Source organism: Dipodomys ordii, unplaced genomic scaffold, assembly GCF_000151885.1.
Source record: "Dipodomys ordii isolate 6190 unplaced genomic scaffold, Dord_2.0 Scaffold6, whole genome shotgun sequence".
Classification (NCBI taxonomy): Eukaryota; Metazoa; Chordata; class Mammalia; order Rodentia; family Heteromyidae; genus Dipodomys; species Dipodomys ordii.
The window spans coordinates 5751997-5764932 of NW_012267222.1; the positions used below are offsets into that span (position 1 = coordinate 5751997).

The following is a 12936-nucleotide window of genomic DNA, read 5'->3' on the forward strand; positions in this document are numbered from 1 at the left end:
TGCAAGACAGAAAGGTGGTGAGAGAAATGAGTGTCTGGGCTATGGGAAGCAAGAAGGGTATGTCTGCAGGCTCCAGGAGAGAGAGCAGAGGAGTACTCCCAATGGCAGAGTGCAAAGGAGGGCTGAAACACCAAGATCAGTTCAAACTGTGTGTGAGAGCAGTACACACCAGCAGTTAAGAGGTCAGCCTGGTCCTTTAACAACAAAACACACAACAATGTAACATAACAATAAAGAAAAAGTAAAATATAAAAGCATACAAAATAGACGAACCCAAGGCTAGATTTGACTTTCCAATATACAAAGTCCTATCTAGGGTTCTCAGGAGACAGTTTCTTGACCTTCCTCTACTTTCCTCAACTGCTGCTTCCAGAAGTCCCAGCCACAGGCTGGCCCTGCTGTTCTCCCTACCGCCTCCATTTTGAGGATGGCCTCCAACTTCACTCTCTTCCCAGAAAGTGCAGGGTTTCTCCAAAGCCTCACTCATGGGTCTCCGGCTTTGGGGACTCTTTCCCTTCATGGCAAATGTTCCTTCGCTCCTCATGATAGTCACTAGCTAGTCAATAGTTCCCAGACTTCAGAGAATAGATTCAGAGAACAGATTCATTCTAGCTAATTTAAGCAAAATGGAACTTACTAGAATGCCAGTGAGAACTCATAAATTGACTGTAGGTCAGGAAAGGGAATTGCAATGTCAGAAACCAAAGCAATTCAGAAGTAGGGACCATAAGAGCCCCAAGACAAAGCAACCTGGATAGATGGAATGGAACCACACTATTCTAACATCTTTGCTCACTATGGAATTTACAGACACATTAGGGGGAAGTGGGTAACACACTGTGGTTGCTCTGCACCCAATGGGCACAAGACCAGGGGTCATTAAAAAGGGAGAACAGACACCTGCAGCACGGCATCCTTCACAATGTCACTACTAATCCAACTACTTCCCTAACCCACTTCCCTGTGCTCTACTAGGTGTCCAAAGTCACTAACTAAGGACCCAGGCTGGGCTTAGTTTTGGTGACTTTGCTTTCTTGTTCACTGGTCCAGGCTAGTTTCTGGGACTGCCTTATTTGTGATTCTCATCAGCACATTATCAAAGTTCATTTATTTATGTAGGTGCTGGGGACTGAAGCGAGGGCCTTGCACATACTACAGAAGTGCTGTACCACTAAGCCACACTCTAAGCCCTTGTTTTGAAATGGAGTCTCATTGTCACCAGGATGGTGATTCTCCTACTTCCAACTCCTGAATATTGGGATTACTGGCATGTGCCACCAATCCAGCTCTGCTGAAGTACCTTAAATATATAGTTAACAATAAATACACACACACACAGAGTCAGGGCTGTGTTCTTTTCCATTTCATCATTATAGCCATTCTTTAAATCTGAGTGATCCAAGAACTGTCTGGAAAGCTTGTTTAAACTGTGGTTTTCTAAACCTTATCCCCAGATATTCTGACTTAGCAGTTCTGGGGGAAGATCCAGTAATAGCTATTTTTAATGAATGCTGCCAGATGGCTCTGGCACAGTGTTGGCAGGCTAGGAAGAACAGCCTATGCAAGACTCCCAAAGCCAGCGGCTGGACTGATCCTCACTCTCCAGCACTGGAGGCACAGACTGGGCCATCAAACGGGACACAGGAAGCCATATTTACACCACGTAATGTGGACACAGTGTTGGTACATACATGTGTGTGCTGACACTCCACCTGCTCTGTTAAGCCCAGCATAGAATGTGTACACACGGAGTTGAGCAGTGGACTCCAGCCTTCCACTCCTAACACTAGATACTTAGAAAAGCAGCTATTCAATATTTTCCCCTTTGATTAGGTTTTGCCATGTCAAATTTCTACTATTTTTGTATTTTCAACATACAAAATGGCAATTTCTCATGGATCAACCTGACTGAATTCACTGCAGTCAACAGTGCCAGCCCAGCTGTGTGTACTGAAAAAGCAACGCTGGACCATCCCATAGTTATAGGTAGGGCTACAGTTGGCCTTATCTGTGGTTTTCAAGCAACAAGTCCCATAAATTACCGAGAAAACATCAGACTTTCTCAAACCACTCTAGTGGATATCAAGGAGAGCATGACTTTCATTCCTTCTTTTAGATTCTATTGATATGAGGACTGTTCAACCAATCTTGTCAGCCAGGGAAGGCAAGACAGAGAATGCTGGAATAGTCTGAGCTGCCAAAGGGAAGAGCTCACAGGAGAGAGGGACACAGACTGTCCCCAGGTCTGAGACAGGTCTAACGACAGAACACTATGGCTTGTAAATGTAGTTCACGCCTTCACTCAATCATGAAATGCATTACCCTACAACTACCCAGGCCTTTAACCGGTTAAGGAAAAGGACAAAATAAGACAGTGAGTCACTTAAATTTCCTAAAATACGTCCTAAATAGTAAGGCAACTTGTTCCTTAGTCACCTCAAGAAAATGGTCTGGGCTCTACTGTGTGTACCACATCAGCGGTGATGGTGACAAGGCATCCTACACCACACACACAAGTTTCAGAGCTCTGACAAGGCCTCCTATACCACACACATGAGCTTCAGAGCTGACAAGCCAACTCAGTGGTTATCCCACACCACAGTGTTTATAACTTCCAAAGATAACATCGCAAAAGCTACATGGTAACCCTCAAAACCCAGACTGCAATTAGACTGCCTGGCTCAAAAAACTTAAGCCTTGGGCTGGGAAGGTGGCTCAGTGGTAGAGCGCTTGCCTTGCATGCCTGAGGCCCTGGGTTCGATTCCTCAGCACCACATAAGCAAAAAGCCGGAAGTGGCACTGTGGCTCAAGTGGTAGAACGCTAGCCTTGAGCTGAAGAGCTGAGGGACAGCGCCCAGGCCCAGAGTTCAGGCCCCACGACTGGACCCAAAAAAAAAAAAAAAAACCAAAAAAAAAAAACAAAAAAACTTAAGCCTTATCTTAGGTACTAGGGAGAAAACCACAATGTAGTCTCTGCTATCATGTGACTGACAGACATGCTCTGAGCCAGTGTCCTCATCCAGGAAATGGGAACAGCGAGAGCATCACACACACACACACACTGTCTCTCTCTCTCTCTCTCTCTCTCTCTCTGCTAGGAAGAATCAGGTGAAATGGCCTGGGGAGCTATAAGCAGCCCCATCAGTCAAGTGCAAGCTGCTGTCGCCGCTCAACCATCCTCATCACAGAGTTACAATGAACTCTACACCACTGCACAAAATAAGGCTCCACATCTCCAGATCTGGCCTCAGCCTCGTACAGAATTTATTCTAAGAAACTGTGAGAAAACAGAACATTCTCAAGACTTTCTGTAAAAAGATAGTCAAGTATTTCTCACAGAATATTTTAAAAACTCTAAGTGGAAAAATATTGAGAGGCTCTGTGCCCACCACTGACTCACCGGCATAAGCAGGTCTTCATGTAATGTTTCTGAAATAAGGCACAGCACTTGAACAGAACATACTACAAATTTATTCTTTAAATAGGTTTTCAGAAACAACCCCACTCATTTCCCTCAATTTCCTGTAGAAAAATTAATGTGTTATACAGTTAATATATGAGAATGTATTATACAATTAATATTGTATAATCCAATCATTCTTTTTTATTCCTCAATAAATAAACTTTTTAATAAAAGAAGTTTTGATCTGGGGAAAAAGAATCATGTGAAAACTGCTCCTTAAAAATTAATTTTTTGGCCGGGTGCTGGTGGCTCACGCCTGTAATCCTAGCTACTCAGGAGGCTGAGATCTGAGGATCACGGTTCAAAGCCAGCCCGGGCAGGAGAGACTGTGAGACTCCTATCTCCAATAAACCACCAGAAAACCGGTAGTGGCGCTGTAGCTCAAGTGGTAGAGCGCTCACCTTGAGCTGAAGAGCTGAAGGACAGCGCCCAGACCCAGAGTTCAAGCCCCATGACCGACAAAAAAAAAAAAATTAATTTTTTGTGGGGCTGGGAAGGTGGCTCAGTGGTAGAGCGCTTGCCTTACATGCATGAGGCCCTGGGTTCAATTCCTCAGCACCACATAAGCAAAAAGAAAAAAGCCGCGCTGTGGCTCAAGGGGTAGAGCAATAGCCTTGGGCTGAAGAGCTGAGGGACAGCGCCCAGGCCCAGAGTTCAGGCCCCACAACTGGACCCCCCCAAAAAAAATTAATTTTTGTGCCAGGCACTGGTGGCTCGTGCCTGTAATCCTAGCTACTCAAGAGGCTGAGATCTGAGAATTGCAGTTCAAAGCCAGCCAGGGCAGAAAAGTCCCTGTGAGATTCTTATCTTAAATTAACCACTCAAAACCTGAAGTGGAAGAGTACTAGCTCAAAGTGGAAGAGTACTAGCCTTGAGTAAAAAGAGACAGTGACTTCAAGCCTCACAACCAACAAAATATAAAAATTATTTTTTTCAAGTCAGGCACTGGTAGCTCATACCTCTAATCCTAGCTACTCCTGAGGCTGAGATCTGAGGATCATGGTTCAAAGTCAGCCCAAGGTAGGAAAGCCCATGAGACTCATGTCTAACTACCAAAAAAAGCCAGAAGTAGAGTTGTGGTTCAAGTGGTAAAACACCAAGCTTTGAGCAAAAAAGTCAAGGAACAGACCCTAAGCCCTGAGTTCAAGGCCCAGTACAAGTACACAAGAAAATGTTTCAATTAGTTTTGCATAGAAGCTCAAGTGGTAGAGCACATACCCAGAAAACACAAGGCCCTGAATTAAAAACTCAAACTCTTACCACCACTGAAAAACTCATTTTTTAATATCTACTCTGATTCTGAGGGTGACAACAAATGACACAGCACATCCCTCGACCAGTTATAGACATTACCATGGTTGATGTTATTGGGCAAGAACAGCTGATTTGGGAAGGATCAGTAATTCTCAGCAATGAGGAAAACTTTTATTCATCTCCCAAAGTCCCCAAATCTACCCTAGAGATTTGTCTTGATAAAAATGTATGTTATAATCTTATGAAATAAATTTATACCAAAAGTATTTCTCTATAGACTGCTCAAATTTTTGACAGAAATCTAGAAGCAAGAAAGCTCTGGAGCCAAAAACCTCTAGATCCTCAGTATCTTCCATGGTACATGGGTGCAGGTAAATCAGGCCGAGCCCAGGTTCCCATGGTCCAACCACACCATGTCTACATTGAACACAGTCCTGGGAGAACATGATGAACTGTAAGCCCTACTGGTCTAGATAGTATCCATCGAACTTCATCAAAGCAAGATTTGTAATGATATAATTAAGTTAAATAGTTTCCTTCCCAACAGTCAGAATGAGTTTTAGCCAGCTATCTGGAGGAGAACATGTAGTAGCCAGGAGGTACAAGAAACCCTCTGTGCTTTCCACCAGACTCAAGAGCAATCCAAGGTATGTAACACCTTCCTATGCAGTCCACACTTGCCAAGAAGCGAAACGAGCACCATACCTGCAAAACGCAGAGGGGCATCTTTATCCAGGGCGATGAGGGGAGGATCAAGCAGCACCGTGTTGTCGTTCTCCGTAACAATTCCATGATAGGTCGGTTCGAGCCATGGCTTGTGCTTGTTAACTGCGTAAGAAAAAAAAACACAGAATTGCTGTTTTAAACTCCACTACTTTGGAGATACATATGTAAACTGTTGAAGGCCTGTTGGGATTGGAACCCAGAGCCTGAGGAAGGCTAGGCATTCTTACTACCTAGCCACATCCCACAAACTATGAGTAAAATAAACAAGTCCTCCTCAGTCTAGAAAAACGACATTCCTATTTTTGTGGTCACGTTAGATATCTAGACCCAAATGGGATAAAATTTTAAATTCTAGAGTAGACATTAGAAACTATCTAAATCTATAATGTAATAGAAAATAAGAAATAAGTTACCCTAGAAATAAAGAGAAAGAGGAGGGTTATAAATAAACTCAAACTACCTGTTTTCAGAAGCAGAGAGTTTACAAAGAAAAAATGGTTGCATCATTTTATTTACTCCATTAACATTACAGGGCTGGAAGTGTGACTGGTAGAGTGCTTGACTAGCTTTTGTGAGGCCTCGGTTCAATCCCCAGCACTCTTCTTTTTTTGGGGGGGGGGTCTGGGCGCTGTCCCTGAGCTCTTTAGCTCAAGGTGAGGACTCTACCACTTGAGCCACGGTGCCACTCCTGGCTTTGTCTGTGTATATGGTACTGAGGAATCGAACCCAGGGCTTCATGCATACTAGGCAAGCACTCTACCGCTAAACTACATTCCCAGCCCTCACATTCCTTTTCTTTTCACTTTATTAATGTTAACTCGCACCCTCTAACCCCAGGACCTGTATCAGCCATGCAACAACCCAATTAAACCATGTGAAAGGAAGAGAAGAAACAGGAAGACTTTATTTCCACGGTTAAGTGAACTACATGTTTTGTTTTTTCCTGCAGGTGCAATCCAGAAGTATCTTCAGGGTGCGGGCTGTAGCTCAGTGACAAAGCGCCTGCATTGTATACACGAAGGCTGAAGGTGTCCCTGCACCCCAAAACATCCTGCCCTCCCCCCAAAAACCAACAGTGTTGCCATGGGATATTAGTCATATGCTGCATTAATAATGTTTCAACAGGCCACATATGTGCCTTAGGTCGCTGGATGATATGATTATAAAGTCATTTGTGTAAGTCTGCTCTGATGTTCACAGCATCTGATGGAGCAGCAACTCAGAACCTGTCCCAGTCACTGGGTGACAGTCAGGATGTGATAACAGGAGAGCAAGGTAGGAGCAAGCCTAGGCCTCACCTGCCTTTTCCAAGGAATCTAGCACACCACACCCAAACAATAGCAAATCCCTCTGCCTTCACTTTCATCATAAATCCAGATACTGAGGAGCTATGTTTAATGGGCATAGAGTTTGCATTTGCAACATGATGAGTTCTGGTGGCTAGGGAATATGTTTAGAAGTACGAATTGTTAGCTCAAAAGCTGGGAAAGGTAGGAAATTTCAGGACAGTTTTTGTTACAATTTAAACAAAAATCCCAAAGCTGGTTTTCTTCTGGGATCAATCCCCAGAAAAAACAAAACACACACACACACACACAATGCCAGAAGCCATTTCTCATCATTCCATGATCCTGGACTGTCACAGTAGCTCAGCAATAAACCTTCTGCTCTATTCTCTCTCCTCCACATGGCAGTGACCACGGAGCCCTCCACAGCAAAAGTTACTGAGGTTTCCAGTAGCATTTGCTTACATGAATCTATCAATCATGTTTCACTGTACCAAAAAGGAAAGCCAGACCATTTAGTACATTTTTTAAAAAAAACAAAAAAAAAATCATACCACCAGACACTGATGGCTCCTGCCTGTTATCCTAGCTACAAGGGAGAATGAGATCGGAAGTAGACGGTTCTAGGCTAGTCCTGGCAGGGAAGTCCATGAGACTCCATGTCAACAAAAGAAACCAGACATGATGGTATATGTTTGCCATCCTAGCTAAGATGGAATGTGTAAACTAGGTGCATCGCAGGCCAGGCGTGTATCTAGACAAGACCAAATCTCAAAAAATATTCACTGAAAAAACAGGGCACCAGTCAATTTCAGCTACTTAGAAAGCTGAGATCTGAAGAATCAGTTTGAAACCAGTCCAAGCAGAAAAGTTCACCAGATTCCATCCACAAAATCACCGGGAAAGAACAGTGCTTCAAGTGGTAGAACATCATTCTAGCAAATATGAAGCACTGACTCACATTTACACTACAGTATATATACATACATACATACATACATATATATATATACTATATATACATACATATATATACTGCAGTGTATTATCATATGTATATGTACATGTATATGTACAGTGTATATATACATACATGCTACAGTATATACACTGTAGCATAAAAACATTTCTTATGGAAAAACATTCTTTGAAGCAGTTTTTAAGAAATGTGGCAAAGCCAGGCACCAGTGGCTCACGCCTGTAATCCTAGCTACTCAGGAGGCTGAGATATGAAGATCACGGTTAAAAGCCAGCCAGGGCAGTGAGACTCATGTCTCATAAACCACCAGAAAACTGGAAGTAGTGCTGTGGCTCAAGTGGTAGAGTGCTACTTTTGAGCTGAAGAGCTGAGCGATACCGCCCAGGCCCAGAGTTCAAGCTCCACAACCACCAAAAAAAAAGAAATGTGTCGTTGTCTTAGACTTCTGCACATCCTTTGCTGTCTGGCCTCATAGTAGGCCTCCTCTCTATCCCCTCCAGGCAATACACTGCATGGTCAACCTGTCAGTCTGGAAATTTCCACTGTACCCTGGGGAGATACTTTCCAGAGAACTGGGAAAGGCAAATACCATCTTAAATGTATCAAAACTGTTATGACCTCTAGCCTCTCAGTCTTGGAAGCTCATGCTGGATCTTGTTCAAGATTTCTTCCTAAAAGGACCTCTTCCTACTGTCTTTCCTCCCTCTCATTTTTGGGCAATACTGGGGTTTGACCTCAAGGCCTTACACTTGCCAAGCTAGTACTCCACCTCTGCAGCCATACTGCTAACCCTGAGCTTCAATGGTTATTTTTAGGATAGGATCTCCCTTCATACCCAGATGTGTGCCTGAGTGGCAATCTGTCTACTTTATTTTTGTTTTTTTTTTTTTTTGGGGGGGGAGAAGGTCAGTCATGTGGCTCAACTCTTCTGGACCTGGGTGCTGTCTCTCAGCTCTTTAGTTCAAGGTAAGCCCTCTACCACTTGAGCCACAGCACTACTTCCAGATATCTGGTGGTTTTTGGAGATGAGTCTCACAGACTTCCCTGCCTAGGTTAGTTTTTTGTTGTTGTTGTTTTTTAATTTTTTATTTTGGGTCCGGTTGCAGGGCCTGAACTCTGGGCCTGGGCGCTGTCCCTCAGCTCTTCAGCTCAAGACTAGTGCTCTACCACTTAAGCCACAGTGCCACTTCCGGCTTTTTTTTCTTTTGCTTATGTGGTACTGAGGAATCGAACCCAGGGCTAGGATTACAGGCGTGAACCACCAGCACCCAGCCCACTTTAAATTTTTCATCATCACCTCTCAATTACAGGTATGCAACACTGTGTCCTGCTTTCTTTCTTTCTTTCTCTCTCTCTCTTTCTTATTGTGGGCCCTGAACTCTGGATCTGGGTGCTGTCCCTCAGCTCTTCAGCTCAAGGCTAGCACTCTACCACTTGACCCACAGCACCACTTCTGGCTTTTTCTGCTTATGTGGACTGAGGAATCGAACCCAGGGCCTCATGCATGCAAGGCAAGCACTCTACCACTGAGCCACCTTCCCAGTCCCTCTTTTTTTTTTTTCTTGTTCTTTCTTTTTTTTGGTCAGTTGTGGGGCTTGAACTCTGGGCCTGGCCGCTATCCCTCAGCTCTTCAGCTCAAGGCAAGCACTCTAACACTTGAGCCACAGAGCCACTTCTAGTTTTCTGGTCGTTTATTGGAGATAGTCTCAAGGATCTTCCTGCCTGGGCTGGCTTTGAACCACAATCTTCAGATCTCAGCCCCCTGAGTGGCTAGGATTACAGGCGTGAGCCACCAGCGCCCGGCTGTGTCCTGCTTTCTTGATTAAGAATCTCAAGGACTTTTTGCCTGGGCTAGCTCAAAACTGTCATTCTCCCAATCTCAGCTTAGAAGGACAGGCTCATGCCTGTACCTAGCTACTGATTTGAGAAGAGGTGTGCTAACTTTTCTGCTGGGGCTGGCCTCAGACCTCAATTCCCCCATCTTAGCTCTCCCTAATGGCTAAGATTACAAGCATGGGGCATGGCACCTGGCTTTTGTTCAGCTGCTCATCAGCATGCCCTCTCCCTCCCTCTGTCAGTGCAACATGAAGAGAGGTTAGGACCCTCAAGTCTGTGTGATGAACACTGCTTGGGTTCTCATATCAACCTCAGTTTCCTTATCTGTAAAAGAAGATAAGCCGGTGCTGGTGGCTCATGCCTGTCATCCTAGCTACTCAGGAGGCTGAGATCTGAGGACCAAGGTTCAAAGCCAGCCCGGGCAGGAAAGTCCATGAGACTCTTATCTCCAATAAACCACAAGAAAACCAGAAGTGGTGCCGTGGCTCAAGTGGTAGAGCGCTCGCCTTGAGCTGAAGAGCAAAGGGACAGTGCCCAGGCCCAGAGTTCAAGCCCCATGACCAAAAAAAAAAAAAGAAAAGAAAAGAAAAAAAGAAGACAGCACCGACCTGGCAGGCCATAAGAGGCACGGCACTCCCAACACTCAGGTGCTGGGCTGATAGAGCTCTCACCCACCAGACTCCAAGGATTTCTGTTCTTAACTCAGCAACTGGATGCATATATAAGGAGCCAAGTCTGGTCTGTATTCCTCTAATGGGGAAGTTCGCTCTGGAGCTGGGAACTGGGATGGTTTGGGTTTTAGCCACTGTGGAGTGTGCTTCTGGCCAGTGGATGTTCCAAACAAGGAAAGTGGAAACGCCAGAGGCAATATGCCAAACGGGCCAGAAGAGACTGCTAGCTTGTCTAGAAAAGGATATGGTTGGATTATGGGAGGCCCAAGAAGAGATCAGCCACAGTTGCCCCAAGGACAGACCTTGAAAGGGTGCTGCTGGTGGCACTATTTTTGAAAGCCTAACAAGCAGCATTGGTATGGAACAGAGACAGCTCTACCCTGTGAGGAGCAGGGCATCTCACCCAACTGCGGGCCCAGCAGCCTCCTCAGGCAGCCTTTGCAATAAAACATGCACAGAGTGACCAAGGTGCGATTAATAGGCTACTTTAATACACACACTCTCTCAAGATGCTGCTGGTTCTCATCTTTTAAAATTAAACAACAGAAGCTTTAGTTCTCAGACCGGAGGTTAAGTCTCAGCTCAGAGGGCCAGAATGTGAGCTCTCTCTTCTTTACTTGTAGGTAACTGCCTTCTCATGCTTCTCCCAAGGCAGAAAGAGCCACTCTCTAGTTTCAAAACACAAACTATTTCCCTGATTTACCTTAATAGAAATATTTGGTTTTAATCTACTTTCATAGCTTAAGGTTTTATTAATAAAATTCCAAGTATAATAAGTATTAAAACTGCAGATTATTTCAATATGTGAAGCCATAAAACTCATGGCTTTAACTAAATGAATCCACTGCTTTGATTTAACCTGTAAGAAATATAAAAACACTGGGCAAAGCAAACTGAAGCAAACACAATGTGCAATTTGCCACCTTACTGGAATGGCTAAGGCTGGAAATGGTTAATGATTCCAGGGAGAAGATAACGTCATAGCTCTATTCTGCAATCTTTACCCACTCCCTAGTATTCTAAATTTATAATTCAAAGTTTCTAAATTGCTCCTTGAAGCAGCCAGTAGAATGAAAGGGTTTGGCAAGTTCCAGATACTGAACTTTTCAATATTTAATGAATGATATTTTTTAATATTTTATCACATTCAATTTGCATTATAAAACATTAATAGACATAAGTGAATGTTTCTATAATCATCCCCACCCCAAATCACCAATATAAGAGACTACAGACCATAAGTCTAGGAATTTATCACCTGTGTTGCAAGTCTGTCCCAGATTCACCATCACATCCTCGGCCATTAAGAACAACTACATTTTAAATGATAAAACACTAATTCAAAAATAACAGATGAGGGGCTGGGAAGGTAGCTCAGTGGTAGAGCGCTTGCCTTGCATGCATGAGGCCCTGGGTTCGATTCCTCAACACCACATAAGCAAAAAGAAAAAAGCCGGAAGTGGTGCTGTGGCTCAAGTGGTAGAATGCTAGCCTTGAGCTGAAGGACAGCGCCCAGGCCCAGAGTTCAGGCCCCACACCTGACCCCCAAAAAAAACCGGATGAGCAAAGCTGAAGTATAAGGTATACTTCGGGTACACAGTGCTATTACTTTAGAAAATGGCTGGTTTTCTGGTGGCTGTGGGAGATTTTAATCTTCAGAAATTGTCATTTTAAAAATCAAAACAGACTGATGCCAGTGGCTTATGCCTGTAATCCTATCTACTCCTGAGGCTGAGATCTGAGGATAAAGGTTCGAAGCCAGCCTGGGCAGGAAAGTCTATGAAACTCTTATCTCTACCAAACTACCAAAAAAAGCCAGAAGTGGAGCTGTGGCTCAAGTGGAGCTGTGGTGCAGGTGGCTCATACCTATAATCCTAGCTACTCAAGACACTGAGCTCTGAGGATCACTGAGATCTGTGGATCAAGGTTCAAAGTCATCCAGGGCAAGACAGTCCATGAGACTCTTATCTCCAACAAACTACTCTGAAAAATCTAGAATTGGCACTGTGACTCAAGTGGTAGAGTGCTAGCCTTGAGTGCAGAAGAGGCTCATAGAGACACAATGCAAGCTCTGAATTAAAGCCCCAGGGCTGGCAAAATGCACAAACACAAACAAAAACAAAACTTTTAACCCTGATCCACCAGAATAATTTGCAATTAGAGATACTGCCACCAGGTGGCACTAGATGCCTTTTCTTGCAGGTTCCAAATTACCATAATTATTGGACTGACTTTATATATATAGTGGGGGGTGGGGAGGTGTTCATCAATCCTAGGGCTTGAACTCAAGAGCCTGGGCACTGAGCTTTTTTGCTCAACGTTACCATTCTACCACTTGAGCCACAGCTCCACTTCCAGCTTTTTAGTGTTTACTTGGATAAGAGTTTCACACTTTCATGCCCAGGCTGGCACCAGCACCTGGCTCATGCTTACTTTTTTTTTTTAATCCTACAGTTACTAAAGGAGTGTTAACAGGCCCTCTGTTAAGGCGATAGTAACATAAATGTGTCTTAAGCTATGTTTAAAATCCAGTGATTGAGTTGGGCCCTGGTGGCTCACACCTGTAATCCTAGCTACTTAGGAGGCTAAAATCTGAGGAGCTCAGTTTGAAGCCAGGACTGGTACCCCCTACCCTGAAAAATAAAAATCCAGTGAATCCAATTGAAGATGTCTTTTTCTCTATAGAAAGAAAGAAGAAAGGAAGGGAGAGAGGGGGGAGGG

The 12936-nt window shown here is 44.1% G+C and overlaps 1 protein-coding gene across 1 annotated transcript in view; it reads right to left on the minus strand.

The window, feature by feature from the left end:
• Clstn1 (calsyntenin 1) overlaps positions 1-11519 on the minus strand; it is a 35824-nt gene extending 24305 nt beyond the window's left edge. The window contains exons 1-2 of the mRNA XM_013031772.1: positions 11474-11519; positions 5423-5545 (exon numbers count right to left, since the gene is read on the minus strand). Coding sequence (XP_012887226.1) covers positions 5423-5545; positions 11474-11519 — 169 coding nt within the window. The remainder of the gene's footprint in view (positions 1-5422; positions 5546-11473) is intronic.
• Between the last annotated feature and the right edge of the window lie 1417 nt (positions 11520-12936).